Consider the following 27145-nt stretch of genomic DNA (forward strand, 5'->3'; position numbering starts at 1 on the left):
GCGAGAGAACTGGAACGCGCTGGATCGGCTCGCCTAACGTCCCCGTCTCGCGGATGTCGCGCGCGCTCATGCGAGGAGCCAGGTCCTCTTGATGCGGATCGAGTCGCCCGCCAGGATGGAGCAGAGGTGAGTCAACGTTTTCCGTCGCTCGCTCGGCCGTGGGGTTATGCTTCGGGTGTAAACAAGACGACTTACTTTGCAGGTTGTCGAACCCGTCGAGACCGCCGCGTCAGACTCCACCGAGTCACTCGAGGAAGAATAAGAGACGATCCGGCCGCAGGAGCAACCCGCTGGACACGTGGCCGAACGCTCCGCAGAACGATCAGGACGGTGGCCTGGTGGCTGGCGTGGAATATCCCCCGCAGATGCTGTGGCAGTCGACGAGCATGCCGCAGAATGTGCCGGGTAACGGGCAACGTCTGTTCACCGCGATGTCTGATCCGAGCGTTTGCGGCTACTCGCCGATGCCAATGACGTATGCTATGCAGCCGGTTTCACTGCCAACGATGTACAGAATGTACCAGCCGATGCCGGTGCCAAATATTAGAACCGTCCACAGTAGACAAAGGCATCATTATAACAAGCACTTGGCGAACGTTCGTCCTGGTGCCAATAATAATGTCGCTAATGGTTATGGAGATCTGCAAGAAAATGGAATATTGGAGTCTGCTGTACATATTGGTCATCAAAATGGGGATTATACCAGTTTACCGCCCACCGCCAATAAAGACAGTGGTGTCAATGGCGATGAACTTAATTCGGAGCACAGAAGATACTCTGATCCTGGGTTAGGACCTGCTGGGAACTCGGCTCACTCAGACAGCGACGATTCCGACAGTGTCGAGAGTGGAAGTTCTGTAACGACAATTAGCCGTAGCAATAAGCTTGTCCTGTCGCTTATTGAACAGGTTTGTACTTGTCCAATTTCTGTTTATTTGGAAGTATATTGGATTAAAAATAAGATGTTTTATTATTGACATGATTATTTGTAAGTGACTTTCTTAGTCCTTAAGATGTAAAGTGTATCTTATTGTTTATATTTATTAATACATATATCTCTTTCAAATATGTTGCAGATGACAGAGCTAAAGAAATGTAACAGCCAATTGTTTAAAGAACTTAGTGAAACTAAGTCGAATTTAGAAAATGTAAAAGCAAAATGGGCGCAATGTAAACACAGTACTCCTGCAGACTACCAACCTGGAATGTTATCAGGTAGAGAATAATTCTAAAGTACTTTAATATCTATCATTTTTGTTACTAGTTTCATTCAATTTTATACAGGACGACTATTACATTATTTTCATAGAATATATTATTTGTTATAGAACTTGTACGTGAAATTAGAGAAGCAAATAGGAATTGTGAAGAAGGTTTAATTACAAAGGTCAAATTTATGTTGGAAGAAAAATGTAATCAACAAGTGAAAGAAGTGGACGAGCTAAAGGTATGTATAGATAGAATATACTAATTTATTAACTAATTTATGAACTTTATATATTAATTTATATGTAGGAATTATTTTTCTCGAGCAATAATGTTTAATTGTGACATAATTTGATACTTAAATTCTCTCAAATTTTCTTTTATCTTTGAATATATAACCTGCCGAAAATACTAAGAAGTAGTTACGTTTTAATTGAACTGTATTTAATAATTATTTATTAAATAATATAATACTTTATCTCAAATATTAGTAACATATACAAACAATATGTAAAAAACGTTAATAACCCTTTATAAATAAAATAATAAAGCAAATATGTAGGATAGTCTACACGCAAACAAAATTTTGAGATTATCTTTATGCAATACTAAATATTATTTTTAATATTTTTGTATAAGTCTTATTATTATCGTTAACCTAATTTTTTAATGTGTCTAGTATATTAAAAATCTTCGATAGAACACAAATCATATAAAAGAAGACATGTGCATTTGTGTGTGTATGTTATAAGCTCATTTATACATATATGGGAAAATATGGGAATAGAAAACAAAAGCAATGGCTCTCCCTTTTTTTCTCGTGCCGCTCGTGTCAGGATTGAGATACGGTAATATGAGCACTCCGTTCAATATTTTCGGCATTCGCTCTTCCGGCTCGATCATGGACGTAATGTTTGCGTAGACATTCTTACGTTCTGTTTGATTAGGACAGCCAGGTGATCGTGGTACCTATCGGTCTTTTTTCCAACTTTCTCTTTCCCTCACGGTTAACGTACTTATGCGAAATCTGTACAATTGATTTTGTTTCCGTTCGTTTGTATTCCTACTTACTCGCTTATTCCGTTAATAGGTTCCTCGGAAAGCAAATTATCCACTGCTAGCAAATTAACAGTAAATTCAGAAATTGCTAGCAAATTTGTGTTAACTCCGTATTAAATTCGTATTTTGCGCCTGTTAACATAATCTGATAGCAGATTAGTGACAGAAGCCGAACAGAATCTGTCGAATATAGACTTTGTTCTATTTCTGCTGCCAATCTGCGTCAAACTGCGTGGCAAGTCAAAGTCTACTGAATTTTTGCTATCATTCTGCAAATAAAATTATATGTATGATCCAATATTAAATCTGTAGCTTTCCTGCCAACAAAATTTATACCAGACACTTTGCAGAATTTATTCTTGGTAGATTTAGTTAATTAGATTCATTTAGGGCTGGTTGTTTCAGCCTGTTGCTAAACTACCTAATAGTTAAATCATATGTATGTCTTTGTTTATCCTTTACATTGGGCAAAGATAGACATATGATTTAACTATTAGCTTACCAGCAGGTTGGAACAACCGGCCCTTAAATTAACATTTACATTGTTTTAAATTTTTACACTGTTTTTATGATTGAATTTTTTTCCATATTTTCTTTCCATTGCGGTATTTATTGCTAAAAATGCATGTGTGAGGTCATTATTACATGCATATCCTTTTCATTACGATGTTATATTATTAAAATTAAATAATTTTAATAATAGAAAAAATCGTGAACGTGAATGATCGCATATTATGAATTATCTAGAAAAATCGTGAATGTGATCGCATATTATGAATTATCTAAAAAATCAATTTTCTTCCTGCATATACGTATGTTATTTTGATATGTAATTGTGGTACGCATTAGAGTATTGTATACATTGGTACAAACACGCAAATGTGTCGTTATTACATACATTCGCATATGCATATCGATTTAACAACATAGACAGAAAGATATTGCATTATCTAATTCAAATTGTACTTTTCTCTCGTAACTGCACCGTTTAAGCTCGTATCACGCATTATAAAGTGTAATCTTTTATTACACATGCCATTACTAGCGGTATTGCGATAAGTGTAAAACTAAAAATACAACACTGCTTGAATGTATACAATTATTCGAATAAAAAGAAAAAAAAATTAGATTTAAGATTAAAAAGGTCACAAGATTTTTCGACGCTTCTTGAAAAATTGGCTTCATGATCTATCCTTGAGAAACGCATCAGCCGATTAGGGTTTGCTGCACGCGCGACTTGACTCTGTGAACGATGAGGGGACGAGGGGCGATGAGGGAAAGGTCGAACCGTAGAGAGACGGCTGATAAAGTCGGCCGATACCGGAGAACGCAATGTAGACATAATACGAAATATCCGTGACGCGCTAAAAGTGATTAGGTTTCACATAAGGGCATCCGCAGCGGGCAGAGTGTTGCAGAGGCGAGAGCGAACAGGGCTGGGACCGAAGGGACGGGAAAGGAAAGGGGGAGGGGGATTGGGGAAGGGTGGAGAAGGACGGAGCGCACTTAGTGGCTGTCAGGGGCCTCTCCCTTGGCCTCTTTTTCCTCTTTGCCGTTCTTCTCAGGTTTCAACCATCCATTAGCCTCATCAGCCGAAGCGATGGCCGCCACCGCCATGTCGCTTGCATATTGGCAATCTCGTAATTGAACCTCCGGGACCCTCCATCTCCACGTCCATGTAAATTTTGCTGCACGTGAGAGCCGATCAAGGTTACCAGCTCCTTTCCCTCCCTTTTTTTTTTAATACACATTTCCCAGCGTGTCGCGTTTACCTTTAAACATCGAGATAAAGTGGTTAAAACAGATAAGAAAAAAATTCAATTACGCTCGACGCTAATTTTGTGTAAAAACGGAGAAGTTTAGGAATAGTTGAGAATTGAGATAGCTCTATCCAGAGAATAATTCACATCAGTTTCGTCTATAACAAGTTTGTGCGGTTTTATAAAACAAGTATCTATATTTGTCATTTGAATTTTTAACGTAAAAGTAATGAAAAATTGATCAAGTGACAACAAAATTTGTGATAAAACGAAGAAATATATATTATTCGAAAAAAGAACGGGCTGTAACAAGATCTTTATTTGTTCTGTTCAAAAATTTCTCCAAAATATACGCCAACTTACTATATAGCTGATCTAATATTTACACAGATCTATGAATGCGAATATTATTGATTTTGATTAGAATTTTTACGATTTTTTCTAAGAATTTTTTTTGCAAGGTTTTAGTTCAACAATTACAGCATAGTCTTTTTCCGGTTCTGCTTCGGTGATACGATTTGTTTGTTAGCTTATTTTGCTTGACAATTAACTTTTCTATATTTTTTATTGCAGAATCAATTGGCGAAGCTTATGAAAGAGAAAGAAGAAAGTGACCAACGTGTCGCGAAACTGGAGGAGGAAGTGACGGCGTTGAAGCTGAGCGCAACGTAAGTAAGCTTTTTAGCATTTGTAAATATTTAGAAGCTTGCTTTAGGTTCTAGTATTTGTTTTGTATCCAACACTGTTCCGACGGTGTATAATTTAAAAGGCGCGGTAAAAAATACGATAGTATCCCAGCGTATTTGATAAAGCTTGTCGAAAAAAAAAAATTGATTCCATTTATACACATCACTTCTCCATAATTGGCCATGGTTTATCATAGCTATTTGTTCCTATTTTTAGCTCTGTTTTCCGCTCATAATCCCTACGCATATATAGGGGTACATGCATAATTTTTCTCAAATATTTATTTCTAACGAATTTAGCGAACAATTCTTATTGTCCAATAAGTCGCGTGCAATACATCTCGTCTATATTGTTTCGTTTATGATTATTTAAACGTTGCTTAAAGTCGAATGTCATCTCCACGATGTCATCTGGCGTCCGGCAAAGCTTCAGACTAGTCCAACGCTTTCTACGATAGAGTCACGTGGCTAAAATAGAAGGCAAGTGAAAGCCGTCACTGAATGATGAAACATTTGAATCAGCACTTCTGGATGAACTGTCCAGATATCTCATATCATTATTCACAATGACCTTCTCTCGTTCCATTTTAAGTATACGTCATTTCAATCATCTTTCGCTTCATTTCTCGACGATTCTCGAAATTGTTTTACGACATTCACAACTCCAATTAAATCGGTTCGCTGTCCCCCGCAATCAACGTCGGAGCCCGCTTCTGACAAAGAAAGAAAGAACGGAAAGAAAAATCAATTCTATTCGCACTAGCAACGAAGACCGCGAGATCGCAGTCTTCGAGGAGGAGAATCTGGCGCTGCGACGGGAGCTCCAGGAGGCGCGGGCGTGCAGGACCATGGCCGAGAACGCAGCAAAGTGCGTAAATTTCGCGGTATCCAGATCTGTTACGCCTGTAACTTTCGATACGCCCTGTATAACCAGCACCCCCGTGCGTACCGCTCTTACCGATACTTGCTTCCCGCTCCCCGCCATCCCACCCGCATCGCACACATCATCATCAGCTTCTTCCGTTCTACGTTCCCGTTCCGCAGAGGTGGCGGCTTTTCAACCCACCTCCGAGGTGGATCAATGTCAAAATTTCGCGACTGACTCCGAACCCGTGTCCTGCGAGGAGTCGCCGACGAAGGAAAGTGCGTGGAAACGCGCGGAAATGTTTCTGGCTTCCTGTCACACCACCATAACTTGCATGAACGATGACGTAACATCGTTCATCGACATAATAGCAAAACAGGAATCGGGAGTTATGGATAACGGGACTCTTTCCGAAATTCTGTCTGAGATAGATTTGGGTGATTGCTTGGAGTTCTACGCGAAGGAAGCGCGCGACGTCATGAGAAACGATGGTAAAATAAAATCGACGACGACCGAGGCGGAGAAAAGAACGAAGGTCTTATTGACCGATATCCCAGAAGAATCTACTGACGATCAGCTGGGAATATACGACGCGAAGATGCTATCGATGCTGGAAAGAGATGGAGCAAATGATCTTGGATCATCTGGAGTCCTCGAGGAAGAGACAGATCTGCCGGATAAACTGAGCGATTGCGCGAGCAAAGCGGAGAAGCTGACCAATCACTCGGATAATCACAGTTTCTGGCAGAAACTGTGCAAGTTTCGCAATCAGCGAGGCAGCTTTAAGAAACCGCGGCGGAAGAAGGGAAATTCGAGGAAGTTGTTCAGCGAGAGCGACGAGGATCCAAGCCAGGACCAGACCAAGATCCTGATGGCCGACATGGTCCCACCGGGCTCCCCCGGGAGCGATCGCGACACGGCGAACGAGGACGGGGATTGTTTTCCCAATAACGATCGCACGAATCACGGAACAACCATCACCGACGTGCCGGACGTCGTTGTGATCGGTGGTGGCTCCATCGTCCCGAAAGACCTCTGCTCGACGAGAACCCTGACTTCCAGAACCCAAACAGCACCTTCACGTGCCACCTACACCACCGCCTATATCTAGGTCATGCGCGCGTACGCGCGGGGCACACCCCGAGCAAAAAAGTCAAAAGAAAGAATGCCATACACCACGCTACTCGTCGCCAATACTCGCGAAAAAGGGGGCTTCAAGGGGCTTTTTACTAGAGGCTACTACTATGTACATATCGAATAGCACGTAGGTCTATTATTCACTCGTCATGCATGCTTTTTCGTACACGCTCGTCGGTGCTCGTGCCCCCCGGCACTTCGGAGGAATTACGTCACTCCCGGTATCCAAAGGAGATTCGTATTTTTGAACATGTACATATAAAACGTTAGCTGAAAATATTGGTATAAGTTACTTTTAGAGAAAGAAAAATTTTCGCCTTTTTTATTTAAGTTACGTTTCCGATGAATTTTATACATCGAGTTCTCCTTTTACAGTGATTATAACTTGTTAACAATATGATTTAAATGATAAACAATGTAGTTAGCTAATGTAGATATCGGAGTAACATAATTCATCCGCGACATTTTGCAGCACTATTTTCCATAGCGTTGCATCTTAAAAGGAAATTGGAGAAAGTCGGCTTTCTGCTGACCAGAAATAGAAATTTTTAATCTACTATGAATATAATTGTATTATTCACTTTTTTTTTACATCTAGCGAAGTGTTTTATCAGTGTAAGGAACTGTTCTTTTCATGGAACGAAAGGTAAAGAATAGTAATTGATTAGCATTAATGACCAAAGGGCTTTGCATAGATCGACTTAGCAATTACTCCAGTTGCTATTTAAGTATGCAAATACTTCAATACATTGTCATTATTCGCTATACATATGCTTATAGAAATTTTAATACCTTCTTAATTCGTGATGAGTACCTGCTTCTCTATCTTACGTAGAGATAGCCGATAAATATGTATCAAATGTATGTAAAGCACATATGTGTACAATAAATACATTTTTTCATAAATTTTTATATTATTATGTAATATGTGTATATGTTAACTAAATGTTCGTTTATTTGTCAGCACGGCATTATCAGCTTTATCAGCATGCTCTTATTTGTATTATATGTTTTTCCTACTTATACCATATTTTACATATGCATTTTGTATACATCTGTTATTGTACCTGTATTGCTGTGTGTATGTATCATATTTTGTTAGTCACATTGCACATTCTTATCCCCTTAAGCGTCATAACAAAAACTTGACGAAATAATTGCTGTTGCCATATTTTCCATAATTCAGAAATTTTATTCTTTATAATTTTTTTTATTCTTTATAATTTAAAGTAAATATTATAAAAGTTTAATCCGAATACTCGGAAGTATGCTTTCTTTTGTCATTTATATTTTTAGATCCGATTTAATAAGATATTTTTTATTTTGTAACGTGGAACAATAACGATAATTTAGATTACATTTTCGTTGAATTGTTATATGGTTTTCTTTCCAAAATTATTTTATCTATATAAACTGTATCGTGAACGCAATCCTGCTTGCATGATTCCTCTTCAGCTCCGTCGATTTTTTTCTGTCTCCCGGAGAAATTTTCGAGCGCACGCTTCCTCTGGACGGCAAGCACCGAATCGCACCGTTTTCTTCTGTTTTCTAGTCGGCAGCATGGCTTTCCGCTGAAACTTTCGCTTTACTCTCTGCTAAAGAATTTGTTGGGCAAGTCTTTGGATGCATTAGCAAATGTTTGGATGCATTAGCGGTGGAAAAACGGCACGTTGTTCCCAAGCCGGCACGAACGAATGTAACGTGACACGAAACGTAATTTGTCAGACTGGAGAAGCTGGAGGAGATACTGCGTAAAAAGGTGAACGGTGCCACGGCCACGGAAACCGTAAGCAGGATTTTTTGCGACGTGGCTTCCGGCGCGTGTCCCGTTCCTGAGGACCAGGCCGAGGAGCCGACGAATCAGGTGCTGTCGTTATCTTCATCGTCGGAAGACGAGCAGGACGAGGCGGAGGACGGCGACGACGATGATGACGATGACGACGAAAAACCAGACACGTCCAGAAGTGACAAGAACTCGTCGATCGCGAGCGATTCCAAAATTACCCTCGTGATAGACGGTAGCGTAAATTTATCCGGACCGGTGACCGATCTTTGAGTGAGTGTATATGTTCCGGAAGCGCGATTGTTGCCTTATAGATAGTACGATGAAAGCATTTAACTTGAAAATGACATTCATGCATTTTCTCGCGATTGTATAAAATCGCTGGTTAATAAATTGGTTGATGAATGTAAGCGATTTGATCTTTCGAAAATGTTTCTTCTTTTGTAAAATCACCGCGGCGATTAAATACATGGACTGTCTTGATTTTATAAAATCATCGTTATTAATTATTTTGATTTTATTAGTGCGTACGTAATCTGGAACTCTTGCATTCATCAACACGTAAGATTTGGCAGGAACACCGAATAATTATTTTCATCGTAACATATTTAATATACATCGCTTTTCTATAATTATTCGCGCGTTATTCAAACACTAGAGCGTACTGGTAAATATATTATTATCGATTAAAACTTTATGCATATCATCATAGTCTTCATTTGAGATCGTTTACCCGATCGTAGCTCAAAACGGTCGTTACGCATCTTCGTTAGAGAAAGAGCAATCACTAGCTAATAGATCATTGATTGTTATTAAGACTTGTTCATAATTCATATGTATTTTCGAAATAATTATTTATTACTATTAAGCGCTATTCTAATTAAGCGCGTGTAATTTTGTTGAACGTTAATATTGTTACGCGAAATATTTCTGCATAATTAACAATACCGAAATCGACCGGATCGCATGTTAAAATAGATATTTGCTTTGCATTTTGATGCTAGAATGATTCAAACGCGATAATTGAATATTTTTCAAGACTTGTGACTTTAAAAAATACCGTTGTTTTTTAGATTATTTTGCGCAATTGCGTATGTGACGCTCAATTTTGCTTGTTACACGACAAATGTTATATTTTCAATCTATACAACATTTGTTTTTTTTTTGTTACATCGCCTTTTCCTTTCGTGCACTTTCCATCTTTCTCCTTTTACTTTTATTTTTTGCTAATTTAATCCTTTGCAATTCCATAATCAGTATTCCATTAGCTCGACATAGTGTTTTACGGTAATCTCCGGAAACGTACGAATGTACTATTACAACTTGCAAACTATTGCAACTTGCAAATATTTTTATACAATGTCCATAAATTCCTCCAAGTAATATAAGTGGAGAGTTACACGTTAAACTGTGTTAAAGAGAATTAAACTGAGGACAAAATTCTTAATGCTCACCCATTTCCGAGAAATAATTAGGACCGCAAAGGGTTAATACTAATTTCTCTCGTACCTCTCATCTGTTATCTTACCACAATGAATCTTATCTTATCTACTGCTCATTAATATAGATAAGCTTGCTCGACAATCATCGTTGTGTGAAAATATGCTTTTCGGGACATAAAAGTGTAACATGAGTCTTAAAATTCCTTGTCGTTTATGCTTTTTAATTAAACAAAGCTTCACGTGGGTATACAAATTTTAATATTAATAGATTACTCGTTTCCAAATATCTTTCACTATCTATCCATTCTTAACTATGTACTAATCTATTATTTTGATCACTTAATTTAAAAAACTATGCCTGATATTTAACTCTCGAATTAAGCACGCAGACTAAAATATTCCGTTAATACGTATATCCTACATCTTTATGTGGAACTACTTTGTTTACAGTAGATCTGCTTTGTACTTGACTAGCAGCTATATTATTTCTTCTTAGTCTTCTTCATATTTATTATAAATTATAAGTAGATTTTCGCATAAGTTTAAGAACATTTTTTTAAGTACTTATAAATTCTTTTATTGTCATTAGCTATCATGCGCGAGAGGTAAGGTACTACATTACGTTGTAAATGGACTAAAGAATATACCGTTTATTGGCATAGTTACCTCATTACCGTACGATTTTGCCAAAAAATAAGTTTCATACCTTAAAAAGCAGTTAAACGATGCGCGGTGGAAACGTATGCATTAAAAAATCTTGGGTGAAATTGTCAAAATATTAAGAGCTACGAATTTTATTACTATGATTAGAAGAGTCTAGTTTGCAATTTTCTGCCTTTGAGCTCACACTTAGATTATCATACAGTTGCAAGTTTGTACATGCAAGTTTATTTATCCACCTATAACGTGTCTTCGCCGGTACTGTTTACACACAGATATTTTTATGGATATCCTGCGGGTTTATTATGGCAGATATCCTTACCGATATATATATCTCCCAACTGGCAATAAATACGTAGACGTAGTTTTACGAGTGATGACACACTCTAAACGCATATTGTAAGCAGATATCGTGTCATATTTTGTATAACTTTTTGTAGAAGTCGATTGAACAAATTTCGCAATACTATTCTTCGCGTGGGCTGATTGAGATTCTACGCCGTAACAGAGTAAGGTATAGACTGGTTAGCGTTATGGCTCCATAATTGCGGACTCGTTATCCGTTTCACTTCACACAAATCAATAGAAGTTAATTTGTGCTAACTTGCTCCGAACGCGAGATAATAAGTTATTGCCGCGATAAGGTAAACCTATATGAACTTGTTCGATGACTGTATCTGTATCGCGAGTCTCACATGTGCCTCCATGTAAGATCTAATGTCCATTTTGTATGTCTCGCCGCTGATACGTTTTGTTGAGATATTTCTGCGTTCTGTTAAAAATGGTTGGATTAAGGAAGGATTAATAGGAATTTATGCCGTCAAATTGTATTCTTTATCTTCGAAACTAAAGATAACGTTGAAATGTACTGCATGGAATTCGTTTCAATTTTTTTTTGTAGTCTGAATAATATATGATCCTAATGAATGAAAGCATTTATCATGTAACCTACTTTAGTTTTAAAGACTAAATTATTCAATATTTTAGAATTTTAAAGGAAGGAAGGAATAAACAAAATTTTTCAAATCTTTCAAGCTAATCCTCGATATCGAAGAAAATTAATAATTTTGCAACATGAACACCTATCAGTTCTTTTCAATTTATCAGAAAAATGATCATTTACAGGATAAATTTATTATTAATCATTGGTAACATTTCATGTAAATCTCGATCGTTTTTTTAAATCTATTTATTCGTATAACGTGAGAAAAAGAAAAAAACCCGAATGTCTCAAACAAAATTATTAATCGATGCATTAATCTAAAACATTCGTAATACTATGTAACGCGTATACGATGTAACACTATCCTCTCTAGCGAACTCGAAGTGCCATTAGAATCGAGCGTAGCTCAAGTTGTTCTATTTTCGATTATATTGCGAAACGTTGTAGAACAGCGTGGAATGTATCAAAATAATCTGAATAAAATTACAGATTTATGAAACAAATCGATTAGTGCAATTGTTTTGTGACAACCTTGATTATTAGATATAATATTAATTACATAATATCTATTAATAAAATAATATTATTAATGCTAATTTAAAAATGCTATGTTTGGCATTTTTTCTCGTATAACCATAGCATATTGTTCATCTTGTTAGAACAATTGTTTCTGTTCTTCCTTCTTTACTTATTCCTCCTTATTAATTGATGTATCGTAATTCTATGAAAAGATTCCAGAAAAACCATCTAATTCGTTCTAATTAAACTTGCACCGAAAAAAGATTCGATTTAATTTTCAAATGATGCGCACAGTTTTTTTTACTTTTCCGAAAGTTGCAAATCATTCACCAGATTGTTATATGCGTGATCCAGTTTTCTCTGTTACCGCGAATAATGATCTCCCTTGATGAATTGCCAGGCCGCTCTCTCATTTTTCCGATGGCTCTATCAAAAGTGTTTTCCTACCCGTGTTCCTCGCTTATGTACGGGGTATCCTCCGAGTGTTGTGATTAGAGGGATCTGGAAGATGTTATTCTTGCGTATGGATGTTTATCTTTACGCGCTGCGCAGCCTCCCACGAAGATCGAACTGGAACAATAAAAGGTCCAATATATCGATGGCGTCGATGTCGCTTAGATCCGGTCTGAGGATAAACGGACGAAGATAAATAACGCGGCAGGGCGTTACAATTCTTTTCCCTAATTTTTCTCACGTATAACTCATTTCAAATTTTAGTCCTTTTTAAAGATTTTAACATTAAGTTTAACATTAATAAAGAGAAATTCTAAATTTTATCGTATAAGTTTAAAAAAAATTATATTATTTTTTCTGTTTCAAGAAGAGCTTATTAGTAATTTCATAAATTATGTAACGATATAAATTAAAAGAATATTCAGTTTAAAGAAAAAAATTCCGTAATATCTCTCTTGAACTTTTCGCTGTATCTTGAGAACGTAGCTTGTGTGATTTTATTATCGTTTCTCTGCGTCATAGATAACTTAATTGCACAGCAGGATTTTGTGTCTTTCCGTGCAATAATCTAGGACCCTTTAAATTTTAGAAAAGGGACTCGGCTAAAAGCACCGCCCTCATAAATCGATTATCATTTTACACCAGCACTTTTTTCACAATCTTTTCTTTCTTTCGGCCGACTGAACGTCGGTTTTCCATGACTAAAAGGGATATATTAGTGAGTATCTGGCGTTCGTATACATCCGGTTTTACTACGCACCATTCGTGCTGATGTAAGTTTTAGTTTTTGGTCCTCTAAAAGATTCACACATACCTAACTATTTGTATCGCGGAATGACGTAACGTTTTGCTAAAAGTAGAGAAATATTGAAGCACAATTATATATATATATATATATAATATTCTATATATAAATTCTTTCAAAAGAAGATATATATGAAACTGAAATTAAGATATATCCTTATAAAATTAATTGAATAACGCGGCAATTATGCAAGTTTCCCAAAAACTTGTTCATTTTCAACCGTTTACATGTCAAAAATAATTGAAAATATATATCGTTGAAGACAATGTCGTTAAAGTCAAATTCTTCGCGAGGAAGACGTGTATGCGATAATTTGGGGACGTAACTCTAAGTCATCCAATTAGCCGACGGGACGGCTCGGACATTTTTTCCACAGAACGTCCACGACGTAAGAGTCGTAATTGTGGGCAACGATAACGCGCCTTCTCGTTACTACAACTCATAATTTCTCGTTCCGCCCACTTCCGGTACGAGTGCCTACGCCCGCTAACGCGACGATCGCTTAGAAAGAGACCGAGAGAAAGAGAGAGAAAAAGAGAAAAAAGGAAAGAAGAAACGACGGATCGATCGATATTTCGCGAGGTAGCGTTCGCTCGCTCGCTCGTGGGAGTGCGGGTCCTCGGATAATTGAAAGCTGCCGGAAAAATCGTGCGAGTCATCGCGGTACGAAGGTGAATTGCGGGGGGTGGAATTATTAAAATTGACTCGACGGAAGTGGCGGTTGGCTCACCGGTGGGGGAGTTGGCTACGGCCGCTGGTCGAGAAATCGCTGCCAATTCGAGGCGTTTGATCGGCGGCGACTCATCCACCACCTGCCTGTCTAACCCAATGCTCTCTCATCGATCGACTTCGACCAATGCCCCGCGCGGCACGGCTCGTTAAAAATGACCAAAGCCCGTGTGTCCACCTCCGCACTTAACGCTAAATGCGGCTATTGAATTCCCCCGGCTCCTAACAACATTCTTTGTACGAGGGAAATAAAGTTCGGAATCATACGGACGTATTTAGTGCGAGGTGTAATTCGTACATCTCTTTCAGAACCTTCATATCGAGAATCGTTACATTTTTCAAAGAAAAGAATTATTTTTTACCTGAACCCTAGATATTGTTTGATAAGTACGTTAGACTTGTACTTGTATTCGTTTCGACTATCTTGATTATATTATTCCAGCGACACATTTAGGTGTAAGATATATACCCAGGTCCAAAAGCAAGGCAATATATATAAATATTTTGAATTTTTGTTTAAATATTTAAGTCAAGCTCGAGCGGACTTTGCCGCGTAGCAGAATTTTAACGTAAAACTTAGTTACTATAATATTTCACAATCAATGTTTTACCGAGACATCTAAAGTTTTACATCTAATGTCTTTAACAATTGAAAAATGGCGCTTACTTTAATTTTAATGAAAAAAAAAATTGACTTAATATTTTTGTCTGAGATATCGCCTTTTAAATCGCCTATATCGGTAGGCGAAAATACATATAAAAATAGACAACACTACATATTTGCGATTACACGCTGTTAATAAGTTAGACACGCCGAGCAAACAGGGCAAAACTTCTCGGATTGGCCTGATGGCCTGCTTGCAACTTTTATATCTCGCAACGTTTGCATTGAAACGGTGAAACAGAAATTTAACGAGAGGACGATAGACGGGGGCGTTCTTGTTTGCACAATCGATTCGCCACATACGTGCTTTTACGCGCGCGCTGCAGAAGAACGTCCTTCTCCCGCTCGGAAAATATCAAAAATCTTTCCGGGCCCGCTTCTCAGACGCGAACGTTACGGAATGTTGCGTATTCTTTTTAACGTTTCATGTCCATTGTTCTAACTAAATATGTTCAAAATAAATAAAAATCATGGAAGGAAGACAATAAGATACTCCTTTCCGTATTGTTTCGAATTATTTTTGAGTTTATCAACAAATAGAAGCATATAGGATTATAGGCATTTGAACGTTTTCTTCGACTTTTATATAATAGAATGGATGAACTGGACTTTAAATCGTCGTATTCAAATATTGAATAGCAAAGTCCAGAACTCAAAAATAAACTACGAGTTAAAACTAGTAGAAAACTTGTGCATTATCTCCCGAAAGAAAGTCATGTTACAAAATAGTATACCTTCGTAGATATCCGTACAAGTATTTTATAACTGACATGTATTTAATCAAAAGAATACCAAGGTCAAGGTAGAGATAAGTGGTCTTGAATGATTGTGTGACTTATCAATTAAAAAAAACAAATGATCTAAAAGTAACCTTATTTTTCCTGAGTCACAAGGTCACGACCAAGAGATCAATGAATTTCGAATAATTTAACGACAGACAATTGCAATGTCTTTAGATACACGCAGTAATTTTTTCGACGAGTCTCTTAATAAAGAAAGAGCTAATAGATAAATATTATATAAGTATGTAAGTATAATTAGCACAAATATAATAGCACAATAAATATATAATAGCATGTAATACGCAATACATGTATATAATTAGACTATCATATAAGCAATATAATCTAATTCTAATATAGTCTAATATGTAAGTATCGGCGCACAAAGATATAAAATTGATCGGTTAAACGTTGGCGGAAGAGTCAAGCCACGGTGTCGACGTCGTCGTCTCGTGCAAAGATGTTTAGAGTGGCTCGCGTGGAATTTTCGTGATTACGCCTATCCTCGAAGAGCTTTCCCATAGGATGAGGGTGCAGTCGATAGTGGCTTCCGTCACACGCCGGGGGAATGAAAACGTGCGACGAGTCTATTATTTTTGCCTTGGGTGCCGATCGAGGGTGCGCCGCGGTGCCAGGGTTTTCGTCGGAGATAGGACGGCCAGCGAGATTCGGGGATCACAAATCTGGGAAATCCACGGCGAGGCACGCACAGCACGTGGCTATCCGGTCTGCGCCACGTTTGCGCCCGATAAAGCACACACATCGAAAATATCGTTTTTTAAGTGGCTCAATATGCCCGGTGGCGTCCGCGACTGTCCCCCCCCCCCCGCGGCTCGCCCTCTCAATCCTTTCGGCAGCCAGATTTGCAACTTTGAAATTCTTAAAGATTTTTCCCCTAATGCTATGCGCGGTCAGTCGTTATCCGGGAGATATAGAAGAGAAGCAACATTCTGCTCTTTTTTTAGTGTATTGTGATGAAGTTCTAGGAAATACTTCTTCCACACATTCAGATTTAAGTCAATTATTTGAACTTTTTATTTTAATGTCGACGTGATAAAATGGAAATGTCGAATATCAGTTTTGTATAATAATGCAAGGATGAAAGATAAGACTGCATTTCTCAATATTGGTCTGTCGGACCCAATATCTCGACAAATATTGGTGTACGCACGCACGAACTTTGCTAACGATTTTAAAACCGTTACTTTCCTAGAATGATTTTTCAAACAATGTTCAATCTTTTTCGTGCGCCATAGGGGCGCGATAACGCATGAAACATACAAGATATGAGCTAAAATAATCGAAAACTTTTTGTACCATGTTACTATACATTGCTTTGAACTCTATTATCGACTCAACACGTCTTTGTTATATACCTATTATCTTAATTACATACAACAAGTAATTATAATGCATGTAAAAATATATGCAGTAAATCTCGAAACATTTATGATACTTAATATACAGTTTTCTAGCCAGTTTGTACAAGCTGAATTTGTAAATATTACTCTCTGTGGATGAATCCCATTTTCGAATGCAAATTACGATATCGTTCGCAACGTGAATGGATCGCAAATATCCAACGGCTATTATCGGATAATTGCCGTTTAGAATTAATTAACATTTAGAAGCTATCGATGCTTCACTATTTGCCGACTTTCCGAACAATATTGATATGCAGTTTGCTTTATGCCACTCCCCATTATTTTTATATTAATTGATGCATAAGTACTATGTCTGAAATTTACTGCATTTAGATTACAAGAATATAAAAAAAAATACTGAAATTGAAAAAATTTCCTTGATGTTACTAATGTTCTCTTTTTCTAAACTGATTTTGAAAACGTGACGGGACAATAACATTAAAATATAAAAGTATTATTGTGAGCATACTTATAATTAAGAAATCCTGTGTATTTTTTCAAATCCCGGACAGTTTCCCAAAAGAAAGTGCGAGAAGATTAGGATTATTTGCGATTTTTTTTTAGAAAAATTGGCTTATATAAATTAGCGCTTAACACGAGATTAATATGTTTCTTATATTCTTTCCGCACGTTGTGACAACGATTTACTTCGGTCAAAATACGTCCGTTTACACTGGTGGCTTAGTGCGACCGGTCAACTTTAGACCGGTCGCAGCTGTATACATTTTCGACGTCGGGGTTAAGATCGATTCTGATTTATTTCGATACCTGAAAGGAAGTTATGATGTTATTTAAGAGAAAAAAATGCACAAGGACGAAGATTATCGTTTCCCGTAGCTCTTTGGGCGCCAAATACAATCCCATTTACCAAATTGCTCTATTACGTCATAACTTGAAAAATTTTGCGGTTGACAAAAAAGGATTACTAAGAAGGGTTATTTTAAATGGTTATCGTTAGGCCTTTCATCCCTTAAAGGAAATTTGTTGTGTCGATTATGATTTAAAGGATATTTATGATTGATAGAAAATCTATATATCAATAATATCATAATATCAAAGTAGTGGCAACTTTAACGCAATAGCCTGTATTTAATTGTATAAATATCGTTTTAACCGACACAACAAATTCCTTTTAAAAGATAAAATTCCTAACAATACATTGAATTTTAATAAAATTTCTCCAATACGTCACATTTTGTGGTTATAATATGCCAAAATACATTAAAATAACTTTATTTGCAACTTTAACCGCAAATTTCTTCAAATTGTGACGTGATAGAGCAATTTGAAACGGGATCATATTTAGCACCTAAAAATCATTACCCTCGTTTTTGTGCTAAAAAAAATCATTTTTGTTGGATGAGTGTTATGTGCATTGCATAAGAGTCATTTAGAAATAATGATATTCGTCAAGGCGGAGATGAGCTATTCTAATTAACGTAATTGAAACGGTATCCACTTTCGAGACTATTATCCTCTACTTTATACCTTTACGTACTTTATTTGTCACACTTCTCCAATTACTGATATTTTCGAGCCGAAAAATTGACCTACATCGCGCCGCACTGTGTTTTGAGGACATGTCTAGAAGATAGATGTACCTGTTTTTCTTCTCACTACATAAAATGCTGATCTCTTGACACAGTCACAAGACACACCTGACTTTCCCTTTTTTTTACGCGAAATATTGGCGTCTCGACACGAGTGAATCCTTAGGAAAACAAATCTGGTCGATGTTATGCTTTCCGCAATCGCGGGCGACAGGTATAATCTTCTGTCCATCCAGAATGTCCATCAGAAATATTTTTCTAGGACAAACCGAGATCTGCCATAGATTTCCAAAGGATATACGAAGAGTCAGACAAAATTGGGAACATCCGGAGTATCCTAAATTTAAAAGCACTCTTATAGTAAACACCAGCGCAAAATATTGATAGATTTTTGCCAAAAATTCTTTAATTATTTGTTTTTAGAAGAACTGAAAGCTTGCACACTAATCATATTATAGATTCGATAAATTACCGTCAGGTAAAAGTTAGAAAAAAATTAGATTTTACTATTAATTTTAGTAATTATTGATTAGGTACTACATTCGACAAGAAGAAAGATATAGAGAGATATTTTCGTAGAAAAGAAAATAACGGAAGTTGTCTTCTAATGTCGAAAAATAATTTGGTGTTGAAAAGCTTAAATGAAAATGAATGGATGAGTAAATAGATACAGGATAGAATCTGATGTGAAAGATCTCTTCGTCTCCATGAATATACGATCGCCCTTTTCGCGGATGTACGAAGCGAGCGCCATTCAGACAGCAATACAACACATACAGAAAAAGTGAAAACGAACGAAAGTCCGAGAGAAGGAAGGGCGGTATAACGTTCTTGTGTGCCTACGAGTTATCACCGGCGTTAATAATACAAGAGGGGCGAGAGAAAGAGAGAGAGAGAGAGAGAGGACCACCCACGTGGATCCAGGTAGGATCCTTTAGGAACTCCACAAAGTAGCGTCGGTCCAGCCGGCCGTTCTGTCACCCTCTTTGTCCCCCTTATAAAAATGACAAAACACTTTTTATCAAGCTGCCCCGGAGCCTCAAACTTGCACCTTTTCCGGCTCACGAAAGTTAAACAATCCCAGGCACACACCAACTCGATCGCCAGGTAATATACTCAATGATCGAGCACGAGTATATTATGTGGTTTACATAAACGTTTAATACGTCACGGAATTCGACCGTGTAAAATCCAAACTTTTCACTTTATTTAGCCATTTCACGCTTCTCAGGTCTAAAAGTACGAAAAATGGAAGAGCCATTTGTACGTTGATTACACAGACCGACAAAAAAATTATCGTCAAATAACTCTAATCAAAGTAGGTGTGTTTCTTATAGATTTTCGGTCACAAAAAACAAAATGCCACTGTCCAAATTGCCCCATCACGTCAGATTTTAAAGTTATTTTAAATTTTAAGATGAGAAATCAGTGATTTATACTATTTATAGGGAAATAATGTGTAATAAATCATTATAATCATCAATAAAGTAACAAAAATAGGTGAATGTTTTTTTTATGTTTTAGGTGATTCCTTATTAGCAAAGGATAAAAAATTGTCTCACAAATAGTAAAAATATTTATTAAGGATATAGTGCGTAGAAAAGCAGGCATATTTTTTATGTTTGGCAAGATTAGTAAGAACGAATGGTCAGATTTCAATGTTATTGATACCGTTCTCTTCGTAATAAAATCTCCTAGCAATTTTATTAAAAATGTATGGAAAAGTACAATTTTAAAATGACTGATAGAACACATTTTTCAGAGTAAAAGAATAAGTTTTATTAAATTTCAATATGAAAAAAAAGGTTTTCTTTTCATTTTTGTTTTAATAAGTCACATTAAAATTGTGACATTTTAATAGCAAAAATGTGTTTAGCCGATAAATATCCTGTAGAAGATATGACTATTCCATCAACTTTCGAGTGAGCCACGTCATTCAGTGAGGCACTACTTACGGTTCTCCACAGGAACTCTGATTATGCGTGATTTGTGAGACGATTTTTGATCCTTTGCTAATAAGGAATCAATGTGTAAATCAAACATTCTTCTATTTTTATTATTTTATTGACGGTTAGTGATTTATTATATATTTTTTCCTAAATAAGTTGCTGAAATTTTTTATCTTAAAATTTAAAATGACTGTAAAACCTGCCGTGATGGACAATAGCATTGTTTCTTGTGACCAAAAATCTATAAGAAACATCTACTCTGATTAGACTTACTTGACAAGAAAATTTTTTTTGTCGACCTGTGTTGACCGTTTTTATTCGCGTTACGTTAGGGAGCACAAACTTTTTGATACTCACAGGGATATATGTGTGTACTTAAAATAAAGACAATTTGTTAATCTGTCACGTGACAACGAATAAATGATTGTTTTTATTTTTATATGCAATATTTTCTTCTACTTTTGCGTCATTAACATCGGTTATTCATGTTTTAAAGTAACTTTCGAGTTTAAAATATAATACTTAATTGATTTAATATCCGTGAATGAGCAATAACGTATTTGCGCCATTAATATAACGTTATAATCCATTCGTGAATAATAAATGAATCGTTAATCAACTGCGACAAGTAAAAATTAAACGGGGCAATTTCGAGGAGATAAAATTTTCAAATAAACCGTTCTAGGGCTGGCGTGCCACAAGTTTGCGTAATCACGCAATATAACGCACATTTGCCCCTATAATTCGAATAGTAATGGAAATGCAGTTAAAAAATTTTAACTCGCTTGCGCCGATAGCTCGCAACCACAATCGCGTACAAGTTTTTTAACAGTTATAAATTTATTTTGAAAAACATTTATTTCAAAATTTTCATGCATGTAATAGTTGGTATTAGAAATTAAATTCAAGTATAGCAAACCCAATCAACGATTAATTGAAAAATTGTTAATTTATATTAATTAAACTATTTTAAAACATTATTTAAATTTAAATATTTCGTAGAACGTAATTTTCAATCAAATTTTTGCTAAATTAAAGAATTTGCTTGAAATTCAGTGAAGAATAAGCCTTTATGGACTATTTGTAATCGAAATTTAATTTGCCTTTCCTTTTCTCTAATAAAAAAAACCTTGTTTTATAAAGGAGCCATTCATTTCATTGTAATGGCATAATTAGTCATCTACTTAAGTTTTCGCAGAAGAAAGATTTTCTTAAAATATTTTGTTATCTGTGCAAAATTATCTATTCGTTTTTTTATCTGTGCAATATATCTGTGCATTCAATTAATCGTTGCGTTTACGCACGTTTGTTGAGTGCTCGATCAGCCCGATGAAGGCCTGCGATACGCGATAATCTAGATCAAATAGCAAATCGTTGTTTAATCGTAGATTAAGGATTTGTACTAACCGAAACAAACAGCTCTCTCTCTCTCTCTCTCTTTCTCTCTTTCTCTCGATTGCGTGTACTTGGGTTCCAAGGGGCCAAGCAGCGCGGAGGGAGCGATTTGTTATAACGAAGAGAACGGCGCGCCCGGCACAATGTAGTCACTTGTTTACAAGGACAATATTTTCATTCCGCAAACAATTCGTGGCTCGATAAAGACACGGTGTACAGGTGGGTGCTCGGTGAGGATCTAACGTTGTAACGAACGCGCCGCTGCTCCTCGTTTGTGAACGCGCCTGTATATACATATATACACACATATTGTGTGTATACGTGTGTGTTTACGAATCTCTCAAGTAAAGTATTAGCCGACTCTAAACGCTTGAATCATCGAGTTGTGTGCCGTCGATTCCTCGACGTCGCCGCGTCGCGGCGTCGACGGAACGATATTCCGCGATTTTCTTTTCGCGCTTCGGGCCGGATTGGATCATAAAGCTATGAACGAGTCGTGCCGTTGCTCATGGGATTTCGCTTTTTACGCAAACTTATGTGAAAGTTATTTAAACAGCATTCCCCGTGAACAAATAAAGAGCGCGCAGGCGAGGAAAGACTCCAAATCACGTTTACCACGTTTTTGAGATATAATTTATAGCTTATGATTTTATAAATAAAATTCGAAGAATTTTCGCATATTAAATCACATATTGTATAAATGATATTAATAAATAAAAATTTTCGAATTATTTTAAAACACACAATCTAAGGTATATTTTTAAAATTAAGTTTTCGCGGAGATAAGCATTTCAGTTTTAGATAGGAGTGTTCAAATTCAATACATCATAAATTCATGAATAAAGATATGTTTTCTCATTATGCTTTAAATAAGCCTGGGGCAACACAGCCATTCCGTAGAGTTCAAAATAGAACTCTCATAGCTGCAAATAATTTTAGGAAGCGTAAAAAATATTATGTAATATGAAGAATATAATTTTTAGTTATATTTTTTAATAAAATAGCTGTATTTTTTCAAGTTAATATTCTTTTTTCTCTTTTTCCTCTCCCCTTTTTTTCTTTAGAATTATCTATTTAAAAGTTATTAGATTATAATAGGAAAGGAAACAACACGGAGCGTCGGAAACACGTACCTGAAATAATTTTCCGGCATTTATTACGATACGCAAGAATGGAAATGACGAATCTCTTTTAGGATGTTATGGTCTGCGGATAATATGAAGTAATAATAAGGGATGTTATCTGCTATAGTTTATAGTATGCTGTATGTTGAAATCGAATTACGAAATTAGTATTCAATGCTCTCATTGTACTTCATTCAAAATAACTCTCTGCATAAAAGTATGATCTTTTGATGATATTTTTACACAGTTGTTCTCTTCTATAACTTATATATATAGAGAAAACTAAGTAAACTTAAAGTTACATATTAAATATGCTAATGCGAAAAAGAGGCCCGTGATGAGGGATTTACATTGAGATCTTCGATAAAGATTTTGTCGACATTTGCTTTCATTATCTCGCCGAGACTATGTTTGGTAGGTAGTGTGTACATTCACTAATATAAACATTGACTCTCATGCACACTCACTAACTTCTGTGTTAATAAAATACGAGTATCTTTAATAATTTCTAAATATCTCTACTCAATAAATGCAAGTATCATATTCACGCTAATTGTATCTTCGTTGTATATTCGATTAGGCACGCAATCAATTATAGTTCCGCGAACGTTTGCGACGATAGAATTTCACCTGTTTTGCTCTCAAAAATTTTACTCTCAATAACAAACGGAAAACTTTTGGTAAATATAGAATGCACGCGTCGGTGAATACCGTACGTCGATGAACACATATTGCCGCTCAAATTCGGTGTCAACGAAATGGTTTCGAACATATTGTCGGCGAACTCTTTGTCGGTAGCTTCAACGTAACGGGTTAACCCACAAAAAAAATCAGGTATACGCATGAGGTATACAATCAGGTATATGCGTTTCAGGTATACGACACCCCCAGTAAAACACCCCCAAACCTTGGTCATCGGGATCCATTAAGGTAGCTTTCAAGGCTATTTGGAGGGCTATAATTAGTTCTATAAAAAATCTTTAAGACGTTATACTTTCTCGAAAATAAATGTATAGAATAATACTTATCCTTGTAATTTAATTTCTTTTCTGTAACGCGATGCCGTGAGCGAGTTAATTTTGTAACATGTCGTCCATGTCGAAATCATTTTTTGTGCGTATCGTGGATGCAACTTTAATTGTAACAATTATATAACTGTATATGGAATATCGACAGTAAAAAAAAACCGTGTACGCTATCTAGCACAGCCGTTGCGTGCTGTCGGTTTCTCCCCGTCGGCTAATGGACGCCATGTCGGAGGACGCCGACGGGATCGATCAGCAAAATGACGCGGCTATTTATTGTCATAAACGTTTTTTAGCTGCTCTTAATAAAATGTATGCTACATACATTTTAATATTTTTGCGGTTTTTTACGAGAGATGAATACAATCGTTATAAAATTTGTTATTTCCCATATTTTCTGCAATATATAACTGTAATTCTTCGTTATTTATTAATTTTTAAATTGTTTAATAACGAGTTTAATATTAATCGGGGACGTTAGAATCTGGATCAGAATGAGTTTCAGAAAAGAATGAATGGAATTTCGATTTCAAGTACTTTTACTTTTCGTACGTGACGTTAGAATCGGTATAAAGATTAAGATAAAGATAACAGCAAGATTTATAGCTTTTAGACCCAAATATGTTTTGAAATAAGCATTTAAGACAATAAGGAAAGTCTTTTATACTTCTAAGTATATTTAATTTTATTGAAACTATTTTTATGATACTTTCCATCTACTTTAGGCATATGCCACAATAAAAACAGCTGCAACATTAGCATAAGAAAACTAGAATCTAAAATAGAATCTTTCTAATCTTTTGTACATATTATAAGGTCGCTTTAAAGGAGATATTTCTATTTCCTCGATAAAAATATTTTTGTTAACTCCGGACTAGTTTAATAAACACACTATTCTTCATTGTTTCAATGTTGTTTAAAAGATTTGTGGCTGATTAATTAGAATAGATTTTTAATCTTTGTTCTGATTTTAATTTTGTGTATCTCTTTCATTGTTAATAATAATTTACAGATCTACATACCTACTGTTTCAATATACTGTGTCGTATATTGATTAGGTAGATTTTTAGATAATTTATCAAATTTCTACGTTTGATTTGTGATGTAAAAAAATATATTCATATTTGAGAATTAAAATAAAAATTCAGTTTCGTTTGATAATCTTGATGATAATCTCGATGAATAATTTTAATTTTCTGTCAATATTATAAAGAACTTAAGCTCCAGTTATTTACTCTTACAATTGGTTAGATTGATATTTCTATTAAAAGTTTATCTTATCTGGGTTTGTGGTTACTTAGGATGCGTCTAAGTTATTTATGACACAAAATGTTATCGGGACGGACATTGACGCAACTTTTGTTCATGTGAGATGGGCAGAGATACTTTCGGAAAACTAAAGAAAGCAGCTGTGTCACACCTTTTATTAGCTATTAATTTTCCAAGATACTTGTTGCCTGTAGATAATAAATGACACGCGACGACATTTACGTAAAGTTAAAGGTATCTCGCGCGAATAAAGCATGGAAAAAATTTCGATGACGTCAATGAAAATTCAAATGAGATCGTGGGTAGAGAATGTGGGCAGATATAGGTAGCTTAGCATACCATTTGTTTCTCCGTTCTATAAAATACCTGGACACCCTTACTTTTTATCTATATGCTTCGTGAGGTGACAGAGGAATTGAAAGACGTCCACTCAAAATAAATAGAGTTAGAAAATTCCAATTTACGTCGCAGCATATTAAATGACAAGAAGGCTTTTTAGATGCAAAAGAGACATTTGACAATAATGTCAAATGGCATAAACGATCGAGCAAACTTACAGCGAGCGAGGAAAGCATGTCATAACGTGTAATACATTTAAGTTTCTAATAGAAATAAAAATTTCATAGAAGTGAAAATCGTTATTTTAACCCGTATAACCTGCGTGAACAATAGTTCAATTTTAAAGATTTATTTACTACATTTACTAAGCTTTACGATTCACTATACCTGTATCAGATTGTGCAATTGAACAAGAGAGAGAGAGAGAGAGAGAGAGAAAGATATAAATATTTAATTATTATTATAGATAAAAAATGGAGAATAATACATCAGAGGTTTTAATTTTCCAAAAACTTCACTCGTGAACTGCGCATACTATTTTCTAATCTAATTAATGTATAATAATTACAAATATTTGTGTGAAAAGTTTAATTATTGTTATTAAGAAAAATCAAGTATTACAGTTTTCCTTAGATAATTCATCAATCAAGTATTAAGGTTTTCCTTATATATAGTTCCTGACAGCAATTACTGGAGTTCTTGTAATTATATATATTCAAATAAATATAAAAATAAATGTCATAAATTTGATGATATAAAATCTGTAACATAATAAGAACATAATAAGACGAATGAACAAGAGTACCTATGTAAGATGTAAGACGACTGATTTACAACAGCAATGTACAATACGATATGCAAATCACATTGTACTTATGTTCCTTACGTTGTACTCCAAACTTTCGATCGTGATGATTCCATGGTTGACCCTCGTGGATCAACCGACGTTTTCTTCGCGGTCTCCATTGGACACCATCGTGAATAGCTCACCTCGTTCACGTCAGATTCACTTGTAGATCAACGAAACAATATCGAGCCGTCAATCAATGCTTTGACTCCAATTTATGCATTATTGCAAGATAATCCCGGCTCGGCAAATCGGGAGAAAGAGACAAAACGCGAGTAACAATCGATCGGATGAAGCGAAAATGCGCGTTGCCGGAAATCGTTCGCGAGAGGAAACGCGTAAGGGCACGTCACGTACGCACGTCCGGACGGAGGTGCCGATTATCAAACGTGTGGCAGACAACAACATGACATGAGAGAGGAGCGGCCAAACCATGCCGCGGCCGCGGCGCGGCCGTCGCGGCCCGGTTCGGATCGGCGCGGCACGGCGCGGCACGGCACGGCACGGCACGGCACGGCGCGGCAACGTCGTCGTGGAGCCAGGAGTCTCGCGTGGAATTGCGCAAGCCAGTTCCGCTCCGCGGGCTCGATCTCGTGCGTGCGGGCCACGGTGCATGCGCGTATCACGCTTTGCTCCACCGTCGTGTACGGCGTCGGAGGGGAAGAGGCCGTGGCGCGCCACGCACGATCCGGCGATGTGCGATTCATAGAGCGATCGGGAGGACTGCCGG

At 36.5% G+C, this 27145-nt stretch overlaps 2 protein-coding genes and 1 long non-coding RNA gene across 3 annotated transcripts; 2 read left to right on the forward strand and 1 right to left on the reverse strand.

Annotated features, from left to right (window-relative positions):
- LOC139811906 (uncharacterized) lies at positions 1–6687 on the forward strand. Its single transcript, XM_071776398.1, has 6 exons — positions 1–126; positions 203–908; positions 1077–1215; positions 1329–1447; positions 4599–4693; positions 5475–6687. The coding sequence occupies exons 1-6, from the start codon at positions 92–94 to the stop codon at positions 6685–6687; spliced, it is 2307 nt and encodes a 768-aa protein (XP_071632499.1). The 5' UTR covers positions 1–91.
- LOC139811911 (uncharacterized) lies at positions 1454–27119 on the reverse strand. The gene is made up of 3 exons (XR_011731773.1): positions 26455–27119; positions 12508–12630; positions 1454–4037 (listed from the first exon to the last, which is right to left on the reverse strand). It is a non-coding gene; the product is annotated as an uncharacterized lncRNA (long non-coding RNA).
- Positions 6677–12044, forward strand: LOC139811910 (uncharacterized). The gene is made up of 2 exons (XM_071776408.1): positions 6677–6840; positions 8439–12044. The coding sequence occupies exons 1-2, from the start codon at positions 6821–6823 to the stop codon at positions 8767–8769; spliced, it is 351 nt and encodes a 116-aa protein (XP_071632509.1). The 5' UTR covers positions 6677–6820; the 3' UTR covers positions 8770–12044.
- Positions 27120–27145: the final 26 nt, after the last annotated feature.

This window comes from Temnothorax longispinosus, chromosome 4 (genome assembly GCF_030848805.1).
Source record: "Temnothorax longispinosus isolate EJ_2023e chromosome 4, Tlon_JGU_v1, whole genome shotgun sequence".
Taxonomy (NCBI): Eukaryota; Metazoa; Arthropoda; class Insecta; order Hymenoptera; family Formicidae; genus Temnothorax; species Temnothorax longispinosus.